This window comes from Mobula hypostoma, chromosome 6 (assembly GCF_963921235.1).
Source record: "Mobula hypostoma chromosome 6, sMobHyp1.1, whole genome shotgun sequence".
NCBI classification, from domain to species: Eukaryota; Metazoa; Chordata; class Chondrichthyes; order Myliobatiformes; family Myliobatidae; genus Mobula; species Mobula hypostoma.
In genome coordinates this window covers 10213555-10230279 of record NC_086102.1, presented here as the reverse complement: position 1 = coordinate 10230279, position 16725 = coordinate 10213555, and the positions used below count along the sequence as shown (strand labels likewise).

The window sequence follows — 16725 nt, the reverse complement described above, 5'->3', positions numbered from 1 at the left end:
AGGGTTATGGGGCTGATGAAGGGTCTGAGCCTGAAACATCAACTATTTAGCCCCCAGAGGAAATGCTGAGACACGTACACTAAAAACTTTTGAATGTACATGAACAGGAATCGCTTAGAGCAGGGGTTCCCAACCTGAGGTCTATGGACTCCTTAGTTAATGGTAGGGATCCGTGGCATTAGAAAAAGGTTGGGAACCCCTGGTTTAGAGAGATATGGGCCAAGTACAGGTGGATGGGACTAGTCGAGTTGTGAATAATTCCACCATGGATGGTCTCAAATTTGGCTTCAAAAGGAGGAGGGTTGGCAATCCCTTCCCGTAAAAACCCAGAGCTATAGAAACTCCAAAGACCTTATCACTGGGAGAGATGGGCTACACCTGGGATAACATAAAAGATTGGCTGTGGGTAGAGGATTCTGGCAAGCTGCTGTTCATGGCCCATGCCCCTAAGTAAATGAGTTTAATGGGAATTGACCAGTTGGGCCAAGGGACCTGCTTCTATGCAGTTTGACTCTATGATCGTTTGTTTGGGCTGTAGTAAATTGCCGTTAACTTTCCTGCCCTCTCCCTTTATCTTCCCAGCTACATAAGATCCATGGAGCTTCCCGTCACATCCATCGAGGAAACACTGAGGCACAACTTTGTGGAAGTAGATTTCAGCCGACATGTTATCCAAATCCAAATGGTTGTCTCCCTCAGGTACATTTTCATGTGCAGTTGGATTTGCAGTGTGTCTTTATTTCATAACATTTGTATAAGTTGCTTCAAATCGTACAACAAGGAAATCATTTGGACCTCAGCCTCCATGTCAAGAAGCTCTCACAACAATTTAATTAGATTAGATTAGATTCAACTTTATTGTCATTGTGCTGAGTACAGATACCCATCTTTTCATACAAGAAGATGGGGAGACTTCAGAGGTAGGTTTTTTTTACACAGAGAACAGTAAGACTCTGTAATGACCTGCAGGGGTTGGCGGTAGAGGCTGATACATTAGGGACATTAGATAAGCAGGGTTAGTAAATTGTAGGCATGCTAAGTTGATGCAGGAAGCAAGGCAATATTGTGGGTTGCCCCCGCCCCAGCACAACCTCAGACTGTGTTGGTCATTGATGCAAACAATGCATTTCACTGGATGTTACAAAGTTTTGATACACATGTGATAAATAAAGCTAATCTTAATCCTGTTTTGGTGGCCTCGAATTACTGCGAAACTCCTCAAAATTCATTTCTTTTGGAATAATAGAAACTTTAAAGAAATTCAATTATCTTTGACTGTGGTGTTATTTCTAATCTTGATATCTTAATATATTTTCTATCCTTTTAATCTCCCTGCAGCAAGTGTAACTCAGGGAGGGTAACTTCACTGAAATGTTTGGGTAAGTCATTTTAATTTTAAGGGGTGTTTTATCACAAAGAACAATTTGCATTGACATGATGCTTTTACCACCCCACACTAAATAGTCAGTGGGCCGTGGATAATTGAAACCAAGAGAAAGGGCCTCAGAGTGACACAGTTAGTGGAGCTGCTGCCTCACTGTTCTAGTGATTCAGGTTTGATCCCGCCCTCTGGTGCTGTCTATGTGGAGTCTACATGTTCCTCCTGTGTGGCTTTCCCTCAGGTATCACCGTGGCATAACGCCTTACAACATCAGCGAATAGGGTTCAAATTTTCCTGCTTTCTGTGGGGATCTTGTATGTTCTCTCTGTAATCGCATGGGTTTCTTCTGAGTGCTCTGGTCTCCTCCCACATTGCAAAGACGTATAGGTTAGGGTTAGCAAGTTGTGGGCATACTATGTCGGTGCTGGAAACATGGTAATACTTGTGGGCTTTAGCAGTCGGTTCAAGAACCGAATGGTTGAAGAGATGTAGTTGCTCTTGAACCTGGTGGCAAGAGAACTCGAGCTTCTCTATCTTCTGCCCAATGGTAGCTGCAAGATGAGGCATGGCCCAGAGATGGTAGGGATCTTTGATGTTCATCATTGCCTTCCTGAGACAGTGCCTCCTGTAGACAGTACCTCCTGTAGACAGTACCAAACAGTAGAGAAGTTGAGAAGTGGTGGTGAAGGAGATATAAAGTTCTGGAAATGTAGTCCTTGTTCCTGTAACCACTGTGATATTGAGAACCCCAGTGCAGTCATCACAGGATAAACTTAACAATGGACAGACCACAACAAAAACAACAGATGGTGCTTGCATCATATTTACACGATGAGACTACTATATTTTATGTCCTTATAATATATTTACATTGATACACCAATTGTTCAAGAGCCAAAGGGTAATAAATCATTCAAAGAGGAAAGTGGCAACTTATTACAAAGGCCTGATGAATGGCCCTCTGACATGTCTTGATCAATGATTATTGGTTATTATTAATTATTGGTTTATCATTGATATATTATTGGTGTATGATTGATTTATCATTATGAATCTGCAGTTTCTTGGACTGAGTTGTTCCACGGGCAGGTGAGCTTTCTTCACAGAGGAAGGATCTGCCCTGACTAGAGGCTGCTGAGCATTTCATCTCACTTTAGAAAGTGTCACGTGACTGGCAACAATTAATATCAATTGAGTCAGGTTTTATAAAAACAAACATTTATTATCTCTGCTCAAAAGTAGCGAAATGTATTTAAACGACTAACTTAACTGGAAGTTAACTGCCATACGGCAACTCTAGAACAGTTCTTAAAAGGGTAAATGCGAAAACAGTTCTTAAAGTGGTAAATTCAAACACAGCTCTTAGAATGGTAAATTCGCAAGTCCAAGAGATTTATACAGTCAATTAGGAGAGACTTTCCTGAAGTAAAGAATTCCTTGAAGACATGACGTTATTGCTGATCCCAGCCGGAACCTGCCTTGTCCGCAGGATTCACAATGACGGAAATAAAACAGTTTAAAGGAACTGACCTTTTCCTCTGGAGAATAGACACTGCACAACCTTTCCTACTTTAGCAGAAGTTATCTCATGCAGGTCACTGTTTCTTGAACAAAGATTCAATAAAGGTTGATCCTCTCCAAAACTGCCAAACGATATCAGATTTACTCGACTCTGCAAATTCCTGTACTTTGGTAAGGCTTTCACTCTCCAATACTACTTACAATAGAAAGTAGAACTCCACTTTAAAACGAAACTGCGTCATAAGACGAATATGCAGCAATACGGAGTAACTCACACAAAACTAAACTGAAAACTAATTGCGTCACACCAGGGGTCTCCTTTATATACCTGTTGAGAACAGGTCATCATGTGACCTCACTGGCGGGAAAATCACATCATGTGACCTCCGCAAGACCATTACATCATGCTCATAAGACACTCAATTACATCATGGTCATAAGACAATCACAAGATACTCACGAGGTATGTACAAAAGGCTAAGAAGGTTAAGGACCAAATGCCGTCAAATGGGACCAGCTTTGACGGTACTGGTTTATTATAGTCACATTTAACAAGATAGGGCGGCACGGCAGCGTATTGGTTAGCACAACACTTTACAGTACCAGCAACCTGAGTTCAATTCCCGCCACTGTCTGTAAGGAGTTTTATATATTTTCCCTATGACTGCATGGGTTTCCTTCCATCCAAAGACATACCAGTTGATAGGTTAATTGGTTATCGTAAACTGTCCCGTGATTAGAGTAGGGTTAAATTGGGGCTGCTGAGTGGCGCAGCTCGAAGGACTGGAAGGGCCTTAATAAATAAATAAATAGAGTGGAAAAACTAGTAAATCTGCAGATACTGGAAATCCGAGAAACACACACGAAATGCTGGAGGACCTCAGCAGGCCAGACAGCATCTATGGAAAGAAGTACAGTCGAAGTTTTGAGCTGAAACCCTTCTGCAGGACTCAGCCCGAAACGTCGACTATACTTCTTCCCATAGATGCTGCCTGGCCTGCTGAGTTCCTCCAGCATTTTGTGTGTGTTGAAATAGAGTGAAAAGATTGTCTTGCATACTGTTCACATACTGAAAGTAAAATGTATGGTCAAACCAGACTGGAAAAATAGAGATTATGAGGTGGTTAGACTAAGATCACTGAAATTGTAGGGAGAGTTGATAGGGTAGAAATGCCTGTGATACGGGGAGATGAATTTGCGGCTGAACATTCAAAAGAATTAAGATCCATTACTGGTCTTGGTTTATTATTGACATATGTACCAAGATACAGTGAAGAGCTTTTCCTGTACAGTATACTGTTCTTTCAGTGAATTGAGGTAGAAGAAGGTAAAACAATAACAATGCAGATTAAAGTGTAAAAGCTGCTGAAAGAGTGCAGTGTAGGTAACAATAAAGTGCAAGATCATAACAAGGTAGTTAGGGAGATGGGCTGATAAATGGCAAATGGATTTTAACAGGTAAGTGTGAGATGCATTTTGGTCATACTAGGGTAGGATTTATACAGTGAATGCCAGGGCACTGACAAGCATGGTGGAACAGATGGTGTACAAGTGCACAGATCACTGAAAGCATCTATGCAAGTAGACAGGGTAGTGAAAAAGGTGTTTAGCATACAGGCCGTCATTAGTCACAACATCGAAGTCAGGGTAGAGACATTATTGTGAGATCGCATTTGGAGTATTCTGGACAGTATTGGTCACCCTGTTATAGGAAAGACATTGTCAAGCTGTAAGGGGTGCAGGAGAGATTTACAGGTATGCTGCCTAGGCTAGACAGCCTGAATTTATGAAGAGGTTGGCCACACTGGATTTTAATTCCCTAAAGTACAGGACAATAAATCCATAAGATATAGGAGCAGAATTAGGCCATTTAGATTATTGAGTTTGCTCCACCATTTCATCATGACTGATCCATTTTCCCTCTAAGTCCCAATTTTCTGCCTTCTCATATCCCTTCATGCCCTGACTAATCAATGACTTGGCCTCTACGACCGCCTGTGGCAACAAATTCCACAGATTCACCACTCTCTGGCAAAAGAAATTCCTCCTCATCTCCATTCTAAACGGACATCCCTCTATTCTGAGGCTGTGTTCTCTGGTCTTAGACTCTCCCACAAGAGGAAACATCCTCTCTACATCCAATCTATTGAGGTCTTTCAACATTCGATAGGTTTCAATGAGATCCAGTGAGTACAGGCCCAGTGCTAACATATGACAAGCCTTTTAATCCCAGAATCATTTTCATGAAACTCCTTTGAACTCTCTCCAGTGTCAGCATATCCTTTCTTAGGTAGGGTGCCCAAAGCTGTTTACAATACTCCAAGTGAGGCCTCACCAGCGCAGGGAGACTTCACAGAAGTTTATTAAATCATGAAGGTATGGATAGGGTGGACATTTGATGAAAGGCATGGAACAGACCTGAACATAATGTTTGCCAAAACCATCATACAAATGTCACCCAAAACTTGGCAAACCAAGTAAGAAGGGCACCAGGGTAGCCTAGCAGTTAGCGTGGCGCTATTACAGTTTGGGTCGTCTGGAGTTCAGAGTTCAATCGCGGCATCTTCTGTAAGGAGTTTGCACTTCCTCTCCATGAAGGTATGGATTTCCTCCAGATGTTCCAGTTTCCTACCGCCATTCAAAGACGTACCTGTTAGTAGGTTAACAACAGGAATTCTGCAGATGCTGGAAATTCAAGCAACATACATCAAAGTTGCTGGTGAACGCAGCAGGCCAAGCAGCATCTATAGGAAGAGGCGCAGTCGACGTTTCAGGCCGAGACCCTTCGTCAGGACCCTGTTAGTAGGTTAATTGGTCATTGGAAATTGCCCTGACATTAAGCTATATGGGTTGCTGGGCCATACGACTCGTTGGACCAGATGGGCCTGTTCCATGCTGTATGTGTAAGTATATAAATGTTAATCCCATTAAATGAACCTGGATTCAGTACCACCCATTGCCTCTGAGTGGTGCTGTTGAGACTTTTGACAATGGTGGAACATCAGTGCCATCTACTGTGAGGTGGGGGAAATGGATGGCAAACTGGCGGGGGGGGGGGGTGGGGAACCAAAGCAATGGATTGAGGAAGGGAGGGAAGAAGAGAATTAAAGGGAAGACTTTGTCCTAAATCATTTTTGTCTTCCCTTGTGCAGAGTGTGGCTCCAGACCCAGATACTCACCTCGGATTGTGGGTGGGAATCTCTCGGTGGCCGGTCAGTGGCCTTGGCAGGTTAGCCTCCACTTGGACGGGCAACACCTGTGTGGAGGAACCATCATATCTTCAGTGTGGATCGCAACCGCAGCACACTGTGTTGTTGAGTAAGTCTCTGCCTCGCAAATCCAGCCAAACTGACAGGGACCTGATCTGGTGTGTGAGTGTGGGACCAGTGGCTCTTGTAATATTAAGAGCAGAGGCCTTCAATGATTAGTGTACTGAGTATAAAAGTCAAAACATTAAGTTGCAGCTATATAAAACGTTGGTTGGACCACACCTGGATTGTGTGCAGTTCTGGTGTCCCCATTACATGGCTTTGGAGAGGGTGCAGAACAGGTTCACCAGAATTCAAAAATTCAAAGTACATTTATTATTTATTACATTATCAAAGTATGCACACAGTATACAACCTGGAAATTCATCTTCTGCACAGACAGCCACGAAACAAAGAAGAACCATGGAACCAATCAATTCAAAGAAAAACATCAAACCTGCCACCCATGTGCAAAAACTTCACGTAAACAACAAAAGAAAAAAAAAACACAGAATACAGAGATACAGAGGAGCAGATTGGGAGGCAGATTTTGGAAAGGTGCAAAAATAACAGGGTTGTTATCATGGGTAACTTTAACTTCCCTAATATTGATTGGCACCTGATTAGTTCCAAGGGTTTAGATGGGGCAGAATTTGTTAAGTGTGTCCAGGATGGATTCCTGTCACAGTATGTGGACAGGCCAACCAGGGGGAATGCCATACTAGATCTAGTACTAGGTAATGAACCGGGTCAGGTCACAGATCTCTCAGTGGGTGAGCATCTGGGGGACAGTGACCACCGCTCCCTGGCCTTTATAATTATCATGGAAAAGGATAGAATCAAAGAGGACAGGAAAATTTTTAATTGGGGAAAGGCAAATTATGAGGCTATAAGGCTAGAACTTGCAGGTGTGAATTGGGATGATGTTTTTGCAGGGAAATGTACTATGGACATGTGGTCGATGTTTAGAGATCTCTTGCGGGATGTAAGGGATAAATTTGTCCCAGTGAGGAAGATAAAGAATGGTCGGGTGAAGGAACCATGGGTGACAAGTGAGGTGGAAAATCTAGTCAGGAGGAAGAAGGCAGCATACATGAGGTTTAGGAAGCAAGGATTAGATGGGTCTATTGAGGAATATAGGGAAGCAAGAAAGGAGCTTCTGAGAAGAGCAAGAAGGGGGCATGAGAAGGCCTTGGCGAGTAGGGTAAAGGAAAACCCCAAGGCATTCTTCAATTATGTGAAGAAAAAAAGGATGACAGGAGTGAAGGTAGGACCGATTAGAGATAAAGGTGGGAAGATGTGCCTGGAGGCTGTGGAAGTGAGCGAGGTCCTCAATGAATACTTCTCTTCGGTATTCACCAATGAGAGGGAACTTGATGATGGTGAGGACAATATGAGTGAGATTGATGTTCTGGAGCATGCTGATATTAAGGGAGAGGAGGTGTTGGAGTTGCTAAAATACATTAGGACAGATAAGTCCACGGGGCCTGACGGAATATTCCCCAGGCTGCTCCACAAAGTGAGAAAAGAGATTGCTGAGCCTCTGGCTAGGATCTTTATGTCCTCGTTGTCCACGGGAATGGTACCGGAGGATTGGAGGGAGGATTGCTCAAAAAAGGTAGTATGGATAGTCCGGGTAATTATAGACCTGTGAGCCTTACGTCTGTGGTGGGAAAGCTGTTGGAAAAGATTCTTAGAGATAGGATCTATAGGCATTTAGAGAATCATGGTCTGATCAGGGACAGTCAGCATGGCTTTGTGAAGGGCAGATCGTGTCTAACAAGCCTGATAGAGTTCTTTGAGGAGGTGACCAGGCATATAGATGAGGGTAGTGCAGTGGATGTGAGCTATATGGATTTTAGTAAAGCATTTGACAAGGTTCCACAAGGTAGGCTTATTCAGAAAGTTAGAAGGCATGGGATCCAGGGAAGTTTGGCCAGGTGGATTCAGAATTGGCTTGCCTGCAGAAGGCAGAGGGTGGTGGTGGAGGGAGTACAGTCAGATTGGAGGATTGTGACTAGTGGTGTCCCACAAGGATCTGTTCTGGGACCTCTACTTTTCGTGATTTTTATTAACAACCTGGATGTGGGGGTAGAAGGGTGGGTTGGCAGTGTTGTAGATAGTGTAGAGGATTGTCAAAGATTGCAGAGAGACATTGACAGGATGCAGAAGTGGGCTGAGAAGTGGCAGATGGAGTTCAACCCGGAGAAGTGTGAGGTGGTACACTTTGGAAGGACAAACTCCAAGACAGAGTACAAAGTAAATGGCAGGATACTTGGTAGTGTGGAGGAGCAGAGGGATCTCGGGGTACATGTCCACAGATCCCTGAAAGTTGCCTCACAGGTGGATAGGGTAGTTAAGAAAGCTTATGGGGTGTTAGCTTTCATAAGTCAAGGGAGAGAGTTTAAGAGTCGTGAAGTAATGATGCAGCTCTATAAAACTCTGGAGTATTATAAGTGGCCACACTTGGAGTATTCTGTCCAGTTCTGATCACCTCACTGTAGGAAGGATGTGGAAGCATTGGAAAGGGTACAGAGGAGATTTACCAGGATGCTGCCTGGTTTAGAAAGTATGCATTATGATCAGAGATTAAGGGAGCTAGGGCTTTACTCTTTGGAGAGAAGGAGGATGAGAGGAGACATGATAGAGGTGTACAAGATAATAAGAGGAATAGATAGAGTGGATAGCCAGCACCTCTTCCCCAGGGCACCACTGCTCAATACAAGAGGACATGGCTTTATGGTAAGGGGTGGGAAGTTCAAGGGGGATATTAGAGGAAGGTTTTTTACTCAGAGAGTAGTTGGTGCTTGGAATGCACTGCCTGAGTCAGTGGTGGAGGCAGATACATTAGTGAAGTTTAAGAGACTACTAGACAGGTATATGGAGGAATCTAAGGTGGGGGCTTATATGGGAGGCAGGGTTTGAGGGTTGGCACAACATTATGGGCTGAAGGGCCTGTACTGTGCTGTACTATTCTAATATAAAACACAAAATCAAAAGGCATATTTCAATTCACAACAAGTCAGTGTTCATGCCACCTTGATTGAAAAATCACCCAAAAATCATAATAAAAAAGAGCGACAAGAACCAGAACTGGAAACTAAACACATTATAACCTTGAATTAGACTCTAAATCTGCAATTAAACCTTGCTCCGGCACCATCCGCCGACAGCAACGAGGGAGAAAGAAGTCACTCAAACACAAGGACCTTTCCTCAGGAGCAAGGAGCAAGAGACCGCCACATGCAAACTCCTTCCTCTGGCAGCAGTGAGAGAGAGGCCGGTAGATGGTGCTAAACACTCGCTCGCCTTCCACAAATGCTTGGATTATTTCAATCTTCCTGCTGCCTATATTAGAGGTTATGTATTATAATGAGAGTTTGGACAAACTTCTGTTGTTTCCTTTGGAATATCAGAAGCTGAGGGGAGCCCTGATATAATTTATAAAGCTATGACAAGTAGATATAGGGTAGATAGTCAGTCTTTTTCCAAGGGTAGAAATTTCAAATTCGAGAAAGGAGGCATTTCAGGTGAGAGACAGTAAGTACAAAGGACTCAAATGACGCATTTCACTGTACGTTTCAATGTACAGAACAGAGGTCATGTTTGGCAATTCTGCTCATTCATGGAACATCGAACAGAACAGCACAGAAAAAGTCCACAATGCCTTTGCTGAACGCCATACCAGATTAAACTAAATCTCTTTCGCCTGTACACGATCCATATTCCTCCATTTCCTGCATTTTCACACGTTATTCTGAAAGCTTCTTAAACACCACCATGGTATTTCCCTCCCACACTGCCCCCACTGACAGTCTGTCCCACTATTCTGTGTGGTTAAAAAAAATTGCCCAGCACATCTCCGTCAGATTCTGGTTTATCACATGTACACTGAAACACAGAGTAAAATACGTGTTTGCAGCTTCCCTCTTTCAGCATAAATGCTTCTTTTCTGGTATTTGAAAGGTTGGAAAGCCCTGGTCTACTCTATCTATGTGTCCATAATTTTATCAAAGTTGTCAGGTCTCCCCTCAGAAAACAAGCCAATGTTGTCCAATCTCTCCTTGAGCACCTGCCCTCTAATTAGATTAGATTAGATTAGATTATGAGGACACGCAGTCCTCTTTTATTGTCATTTAGTAATGCATGTATTAAGAAATGATACAATGTTTTTCCAGAATGGTATCACAGAAACACATGACAAACCGACTTAAAAACTAACAAGAACCACATAATTATATCATATAGTTACAACAGTGCAACAATACCGTAATTTGATAAGAACAGACCATGGCACGGTAAAAGTCTCAAAGTCTCTCGAAAGTCCCATCATCTCACGCAGACGGTAAACCTCCAGCACTGCCAACTTGCTGATGCAGCATACTGGAAGCATCTGACCACAGTCCGACTCCAAGTCCGTCCAAAAACTCCAAGCCTCCGACCAGCTCTCCGACACTGAGCACCAAGCACCATCTCTGCCAAGCGCTTTGACCCTGGCCCCGGCAGCAGGCAATAGGCAAAGCCGAGGATTTGGGGCCTTCCCTCCGGAGATTCTCAATCGCACAGTAGCAGCGGCAGCGAAGCGGGCATTTCAGAAGTTTCTCTAGGTTGTTCCTCTGTGCTTCTCACAGCTGTCTCCATCAAATCCGGATTGTGCCCAGCCCCCTAGTTAACACATAATCGCTATCATTCGGAACAGCCGCACGCACTGCGTCGCGTCGCCATCTTCTCCACCCTCCTCTGCAATCTCCACCTTCTCCAAAGGGATCCGACTACTAAACATATCTTTACCTCCCTCCCTCTCTCCGCTTTCCACAGGGTTAACTCTCTCCATGATTCCTTTGTCCACTCACCCCTCCCCACTAATCTCCCTCCAGGCTCTTATCCCTGCAAGCAGCCCACGTGCTGCCCCTGCCCATTCACCTCCTCTCTCACCTCCATTCAGGGTCCAAACAGTCCTTCCAGAATCATTCTTGTCAACCTCATCTGGACCATCACCGATGCCTGCACATCTTTTCTTAGGTGTGCTGACACAAGGCTGAAAAAAAAATTACTGCTGACTCCATCCACCTGAGCAGTCACGTATTCAGCAAATTGCCACCAGGGAGGCTCCACAAGTCCACCTTCACCAAGACTACACATAATGTCTGAAGTTTCTTTCCTGTCGCTATCCAGCTTCTCAATAAAATTCATTCAGGTGTAATACCCCAACCGTCCCTGTACAGCATCCAGTAAATGATCTTTCCTGCTCTCCTTGTTCTGTTGATAATTATTGAGTCTGTTCATATGTTAACATATATTTAAATTTGATTACTGACATCTTATATTTGACCATTCTGCTAATTGTTGATTGCTCATGGCTGTTTGTACTGTTGTCTTATAAATTGTTGGTTACTAATGTGTTGCCTGTTATGGTATTGTCCTGTGTTTTATGCTTGGCACCCAACCACAATCAATTCTGGTATGTTTCACACACTAGCAATGAAGAGATTTTGAATCTGATAAGGAACTCAGAACTACTCAGTCATCCAAGTGGCTCATAAAGCCTCAGCATTACACAATATTTTTATATTCTAGTTCTCTTGAAATTAATGCTAACATTGCATTTGCCTTCCTCACCACTGACTCAAGCTGCAAGTTAACCTTTGGGGAATCCTACACAACGACTCCAAAGTCCCTTTGCAGCTCGCATTTTTGAATTTTCTCTCCATCTAGAAAAGTGTCTGCTCCTTTAGTCCTGCTACCAAGGTGCATGACCACACACTTCTCTACACTATATTCCGTCTGCCACTTCTTTGTCCATTCTCCTAATCTGTCTAAATCCTTCTGCGGACTCCCTGATCCACAATACTACCTGCCTTCATATCATCCACAAGCTTGATCACAAAGCTATTAATTCCACCATCCAAATCATTGACATATAACGTAAAAACAAGTGGTCCCAACACTGACCCCTGCAGCACACCAGAAGACACCAGCAACCAACCAGAAAAAGGCTCCCTTTTATTCCCATTCTTTGCCTCCTGCCAAGCAGCTATGCTAATATCTTCACAAACACGAGGAAATCTTCAGATGCTGGAAATTCAAGCAACACACACAAAAAATGCTGGTGAACGCAGCAGGCAAGCCAGGCAGCATCTATAGGAAGAGGTACAGTCGACGTTTCAGGCCGAGACCCTTCGTCCTGACGAAGTTACTGCAGTTACGGGAAATCCAGAGCAACATGTACAAAATTCTAGAGCAGCTAACTCAGCAGTTCAGGCAGCATCTATGAAGAGAATAAAGAGTCAACAGTTCGGGACGAGACCCCTCATCAGGACTAGAAAGGAAGGGATTGGAAGCTTCTCTGGGGGGAGGAGAAGGAGTGTAAACTGACAGCTGATGGGTAAGACCAGGTGAAAGAGAAGGGTGAGTGGTGGAGGGTAGATGAAGTGGGAAGCTGGAAGAGGTAAAGCACTAAAGAAGAAGGAATCTAATAGTTCCTGTATCAGGACTGAAATCATTGAATTCACTAATTTATCACATACCCAAGCCGCCCCATCTGGCACCAGCAATCATTCCACGGTAAAAGTTGCTTAAATTACATTTATTCCCCATTCTGATATTTGGTCTGAACAACAACTGAACTGCTCGTCCATGTCTGCATGACTTCTATCAGCTTGATATTTTCCCTGAATCCAAGCTATTGTTCTGGAGAGAAGCCCTTGCTGAAATTAACGTCTTATTTAACTTCTGCGTGTTGCTTTCAGGTTCATATTCCTCTCTTCGTGGAAAGTATATGTGGGCATCATAGAACAGCCTCTGACGGAAAGCTCGTCATATGTTGTGGAAAGGATCGTACACCACAAGAAGTACAAAGGCCACACTTACGATTACGACATTGCACTCATAAAGCTGGAAACACCACTGACGTTTAATGGTAATTTTACACATGTGGAAAGTACCTCAAGCTTCACTGGGTTCCTTCCTAAATTTATATCCAGAACACAATTATGTCATGGAGCAACATATGTAAAATGCTGGAGAAACTCTACAAGTCAGGCAGCATCTATGAATAAACAATTGATATTTCGGGCAGAGACATTTCTTAATGAGAATGTTATGGAGTGTGTTAGCAATTTGTTTTTTCTCACGTAATCTAGATCAGAGATTTAGTGGTCTGGATCAGAGATTTAGCTTTCTGGATTGCAGATTTAACCACTTTGATCAGGGATTAGTAGTCTGGACCAGGGATTTGGCCATTTTGATTGGGGATTTGGACATCCGGATTGGGGTTTTGGCAGTCTGGACTGGCAACTAAACAGTAATATATCCCACTGGTGAAAAGTACTTGTAACTTTGTTGGATTCTTTCTGAAATTTATGCCTAAAAATCTATTTTGTAATGGAGTGCATTAGCAATCTGTATATTTCTCATTGGTAGTCTGGATCAAGGATTATTCCTGATTCCTAGGATCAAATTCTCTACTCTCCATAGATTACAGGCTATTTATTGATAAATAAAAATGATCCTATTTTGGGTGTAGCTGCCTTTAAGTCTGACCCCCATTGTACAATCTTTATTCATTCCTGGACGTAAAAGGTTACTGCTAGAAAGTCACAAATATTCCCAGTTTATTTTATGTGAAAACTCTGTAATGAAGTTAGGTTGAGTGAGCTGAGGGCTTTCCTCCAAAGTGAAAAAGGATGAGAGGTAACTTGATAAAAGTGTACAAGATGATAAGAGGCATAGATCGAATGGACAGCCAGAGAGTTTTTCCCAAGGCTGAAATGGCTAATATGAGGGGACATAATTTTAAGGTGATTGGAGGAAAGTATGGGGAAATGTCAGAGGTCAGTATTTTACACACTAAGTGTTGAGTACATGGAACGTTTTGCCAGAGGAAATGATAGTGGCATTAGAGGCATTTAAGAAACTCTTAGATAGGCAGGAGGATGATAGATAAATGGAGGGCTATGTAGGAGGGAAGGGTTAGGTAGATTTTAAAGTAGGTTAAAAAGTTGGCACAGCATTGTGGGCAGAAGGGCCTGTACTGTGTTGTAATCTTCTATGTTCTAAAACTGATTTGATCACCAGAGCCAAATGCCATTTAAGTGTTTTGGAACAAAACTAAGATACAGCTGATATTGGAAATTCAAAATTAAATAGAAACATGCCGGGATTAGTGATAGGTCAAGCAGCATGTGCAGAACAAGAAGCAAGAGTCAACATTACAGGTTGAAGGTATTTTATCTGAACAGTAAATCTACTTCTCCCTCCACAGATGCTGCCTGACTGAGGAGTACTTAGACCATAAGTCCATAAAAGCAGAATTAGGCCATTCAGCCCATCGAGTCTTCTCTGCTATTCCAGCATGGCTGATCCCATGTCCCACTTGACCCCATACACCTGCCTTCTCGCCATATCCTTTCATGTCCTGACTGATCAGGGAACTATCAACTTCTGCCTTAAATATACCCACGGACTTGGCCTCCACCACAGTCTGTGGCAGAGCATTCCACAGATTCACTACTCTCTGGCTAAAAAAATTCCTCCTTATCTCTGTTCTGTTCTAAAAGGTCACCCCACAACTTTGAGGCTCTGCCCTCTAGTTCTGGATATCCCTACCATAGGAAACATCCTCTCCACATCCACCCTATCTAGTCCTTTCAACATCTGGTAGGTTTCAATGAGATCCTCCCACATTCTTCTAAATCCCAGTGAGTACCGGCCCAAAGCCGCCAAACACTCCTTATGTTAACCCCTTCATTCCCAGAATTGTCCTCGTGAACCTCCACTGGACCCTCTCCAATGACAATACATTCTTTCTGAAATGAGGAGCCCAAAACTGTTAACAAATCTCCAAGTGCAGCCTGACTAGTGTCTTATAAAGCCTCAGAATTATCTCTTTGCTTTTATATTCTACTCCCATTGAAATAAATGCCAACACTACATTTGCCTTCTTTACTAAGACTGAACATGTAAATGAACCTTCTGGGTGTCTAGCACCTAAGTCTCTCTGCACCTCTGCTGTTTGAACTTTCTCCCCATTTAGATAATAATCAGTACTATTGTTCCTTTTACCAAAATGCATTATCATACATTTCCCAACACTGTATTCCATCTACCTCTTTTTTGCCCATTCTTCCAATTTGTCTAAGTCCTGCTGCGATCACATTGCTTCCTCAGCACTACCTATCCCTCCACCTATCTTCATATCATCTGCAAATTTTGCCACAAAGCCATCAATTCCATTATCGAAATCATTGAAAAAACAATATGAAAAGTAGCGGTCCCAATGCTGACCCCTGAGGAACACCACTAGTCATTGGCAGCCAACCAGAAAAGGCCCCCTTTATTCCCACTCGCTGCCTCCTGCCTGTCAGCCATTCCTCTATCCATGCCAGTATCTTCCCTGCAACACCATAGGATTGTTTCTCGTTAAGCAGCCTCATATGTGGCACCTTATCAAACGTCTTCTGAAAATCTAAGTAAATGACATTCTCTGCCTCTCCTTTGTCCACCCTCCTTGTTACTTCCTCAAAGAACTCTAACAGATTTGTCAGGCAAGATTTCCCTTTACAGAAACCATGCTGACTTTGTCTTATTTTATCATTAGTCTCCAAGTACCCCGAAACCTCATCCTTAATAATAAACTCCAGCACTTTCCCAAACACTGAGATTAGACTAACTAGCCCATAATTTCCTTTCTTCTGCCTTCCTCCCTTCTTAAAAAGTGTAGTGGCATTTACAATCTTCCAATCCTCTGGGACCATGCCAGAATCAAGTGACGCTTGAAAGATCATGACCAATGCATCCATTATCTCTTCAGCAACCTCTCTCAGGACTCCGGGATGTAGTCCACCTGGTCCAGATGACTTAGTTACCTTAAGACCTTTCAGCTTGCCTAACACTTTTTCCGTTGTAATAGCAATGACACTCATTCTTGCTCCCAGACACTCACAGACCTCTGGCACACTGCTAGTGTCTTCCACAGTGAAGACTGATGCAAAGTACACATTAAGCTCATCCCCCATTGTTTTTCCCTCGTTACTACCTCACCAGCATCATTTTCCTGTGATCCAATATCAACTCTCACCTCTCTTTTACTCTTTATATAACTGGAAAACTTTTGGTATCCTGCTTTATATTATTGGCTAGTTTGCCCTCATATTTTATCTTTTCCTTTCTTCTTGTTTTCATAGTGGCCTGTTGTTGGATTTTAAAAACTTCCCAATCATCCAACTTCCCACTCACTTTTGCTACCTCATATGCTCTTTTCATGGCTTTTATGCAGTCCTTAACTTCCCTTGTCAACCACACTTGCCTATCCTGCCACCTGAGAGCTGCTTCTATGGGACATACCTATCCTCTGCCTTGTGGACCTCAGCCATCTCAGCTCTGCTGTCGTCCCCGCCAGTATCCTCCTCCAGTCCACCTGGGCTAGCTCCTCTCTCGTGCCTCTGTAATCCCCTTTATTCCATTGTGATACTGATACATCTGACCTCTGCTTCTTCCTCTCAAATTGCAGTATGAATTCAATCATATTGTGATCACTGCCTCCTAAGGGTTCCTTTACATTAAGTTCCCTAATAA

General features: G+C 43.1%; 1 protein-coding gene across 1 annotated transcript in view; it reads left to right on the top strand.

The window, feature by feature from the left end:
- LOC134347763 (transmembrane protease serine 3-like) overlaps window positions 1-16725 on the top strand; it is a 54805-nt gene that overhangs the window by 30021 nt on the left and 8059 nt on the right. Inside the window, 4 exon segments of the mRNA XM_063050167.1 lie at window positions 583-699; window positions 1339-1379; window positions 6055-6220; window positions 12900-13069. Coding sequence (XP_062906237.1) covers window positions 583-699; window positions 1339-1379; window positions 6055-6220; window positions 12900-13069 — 494 coding nt within the window.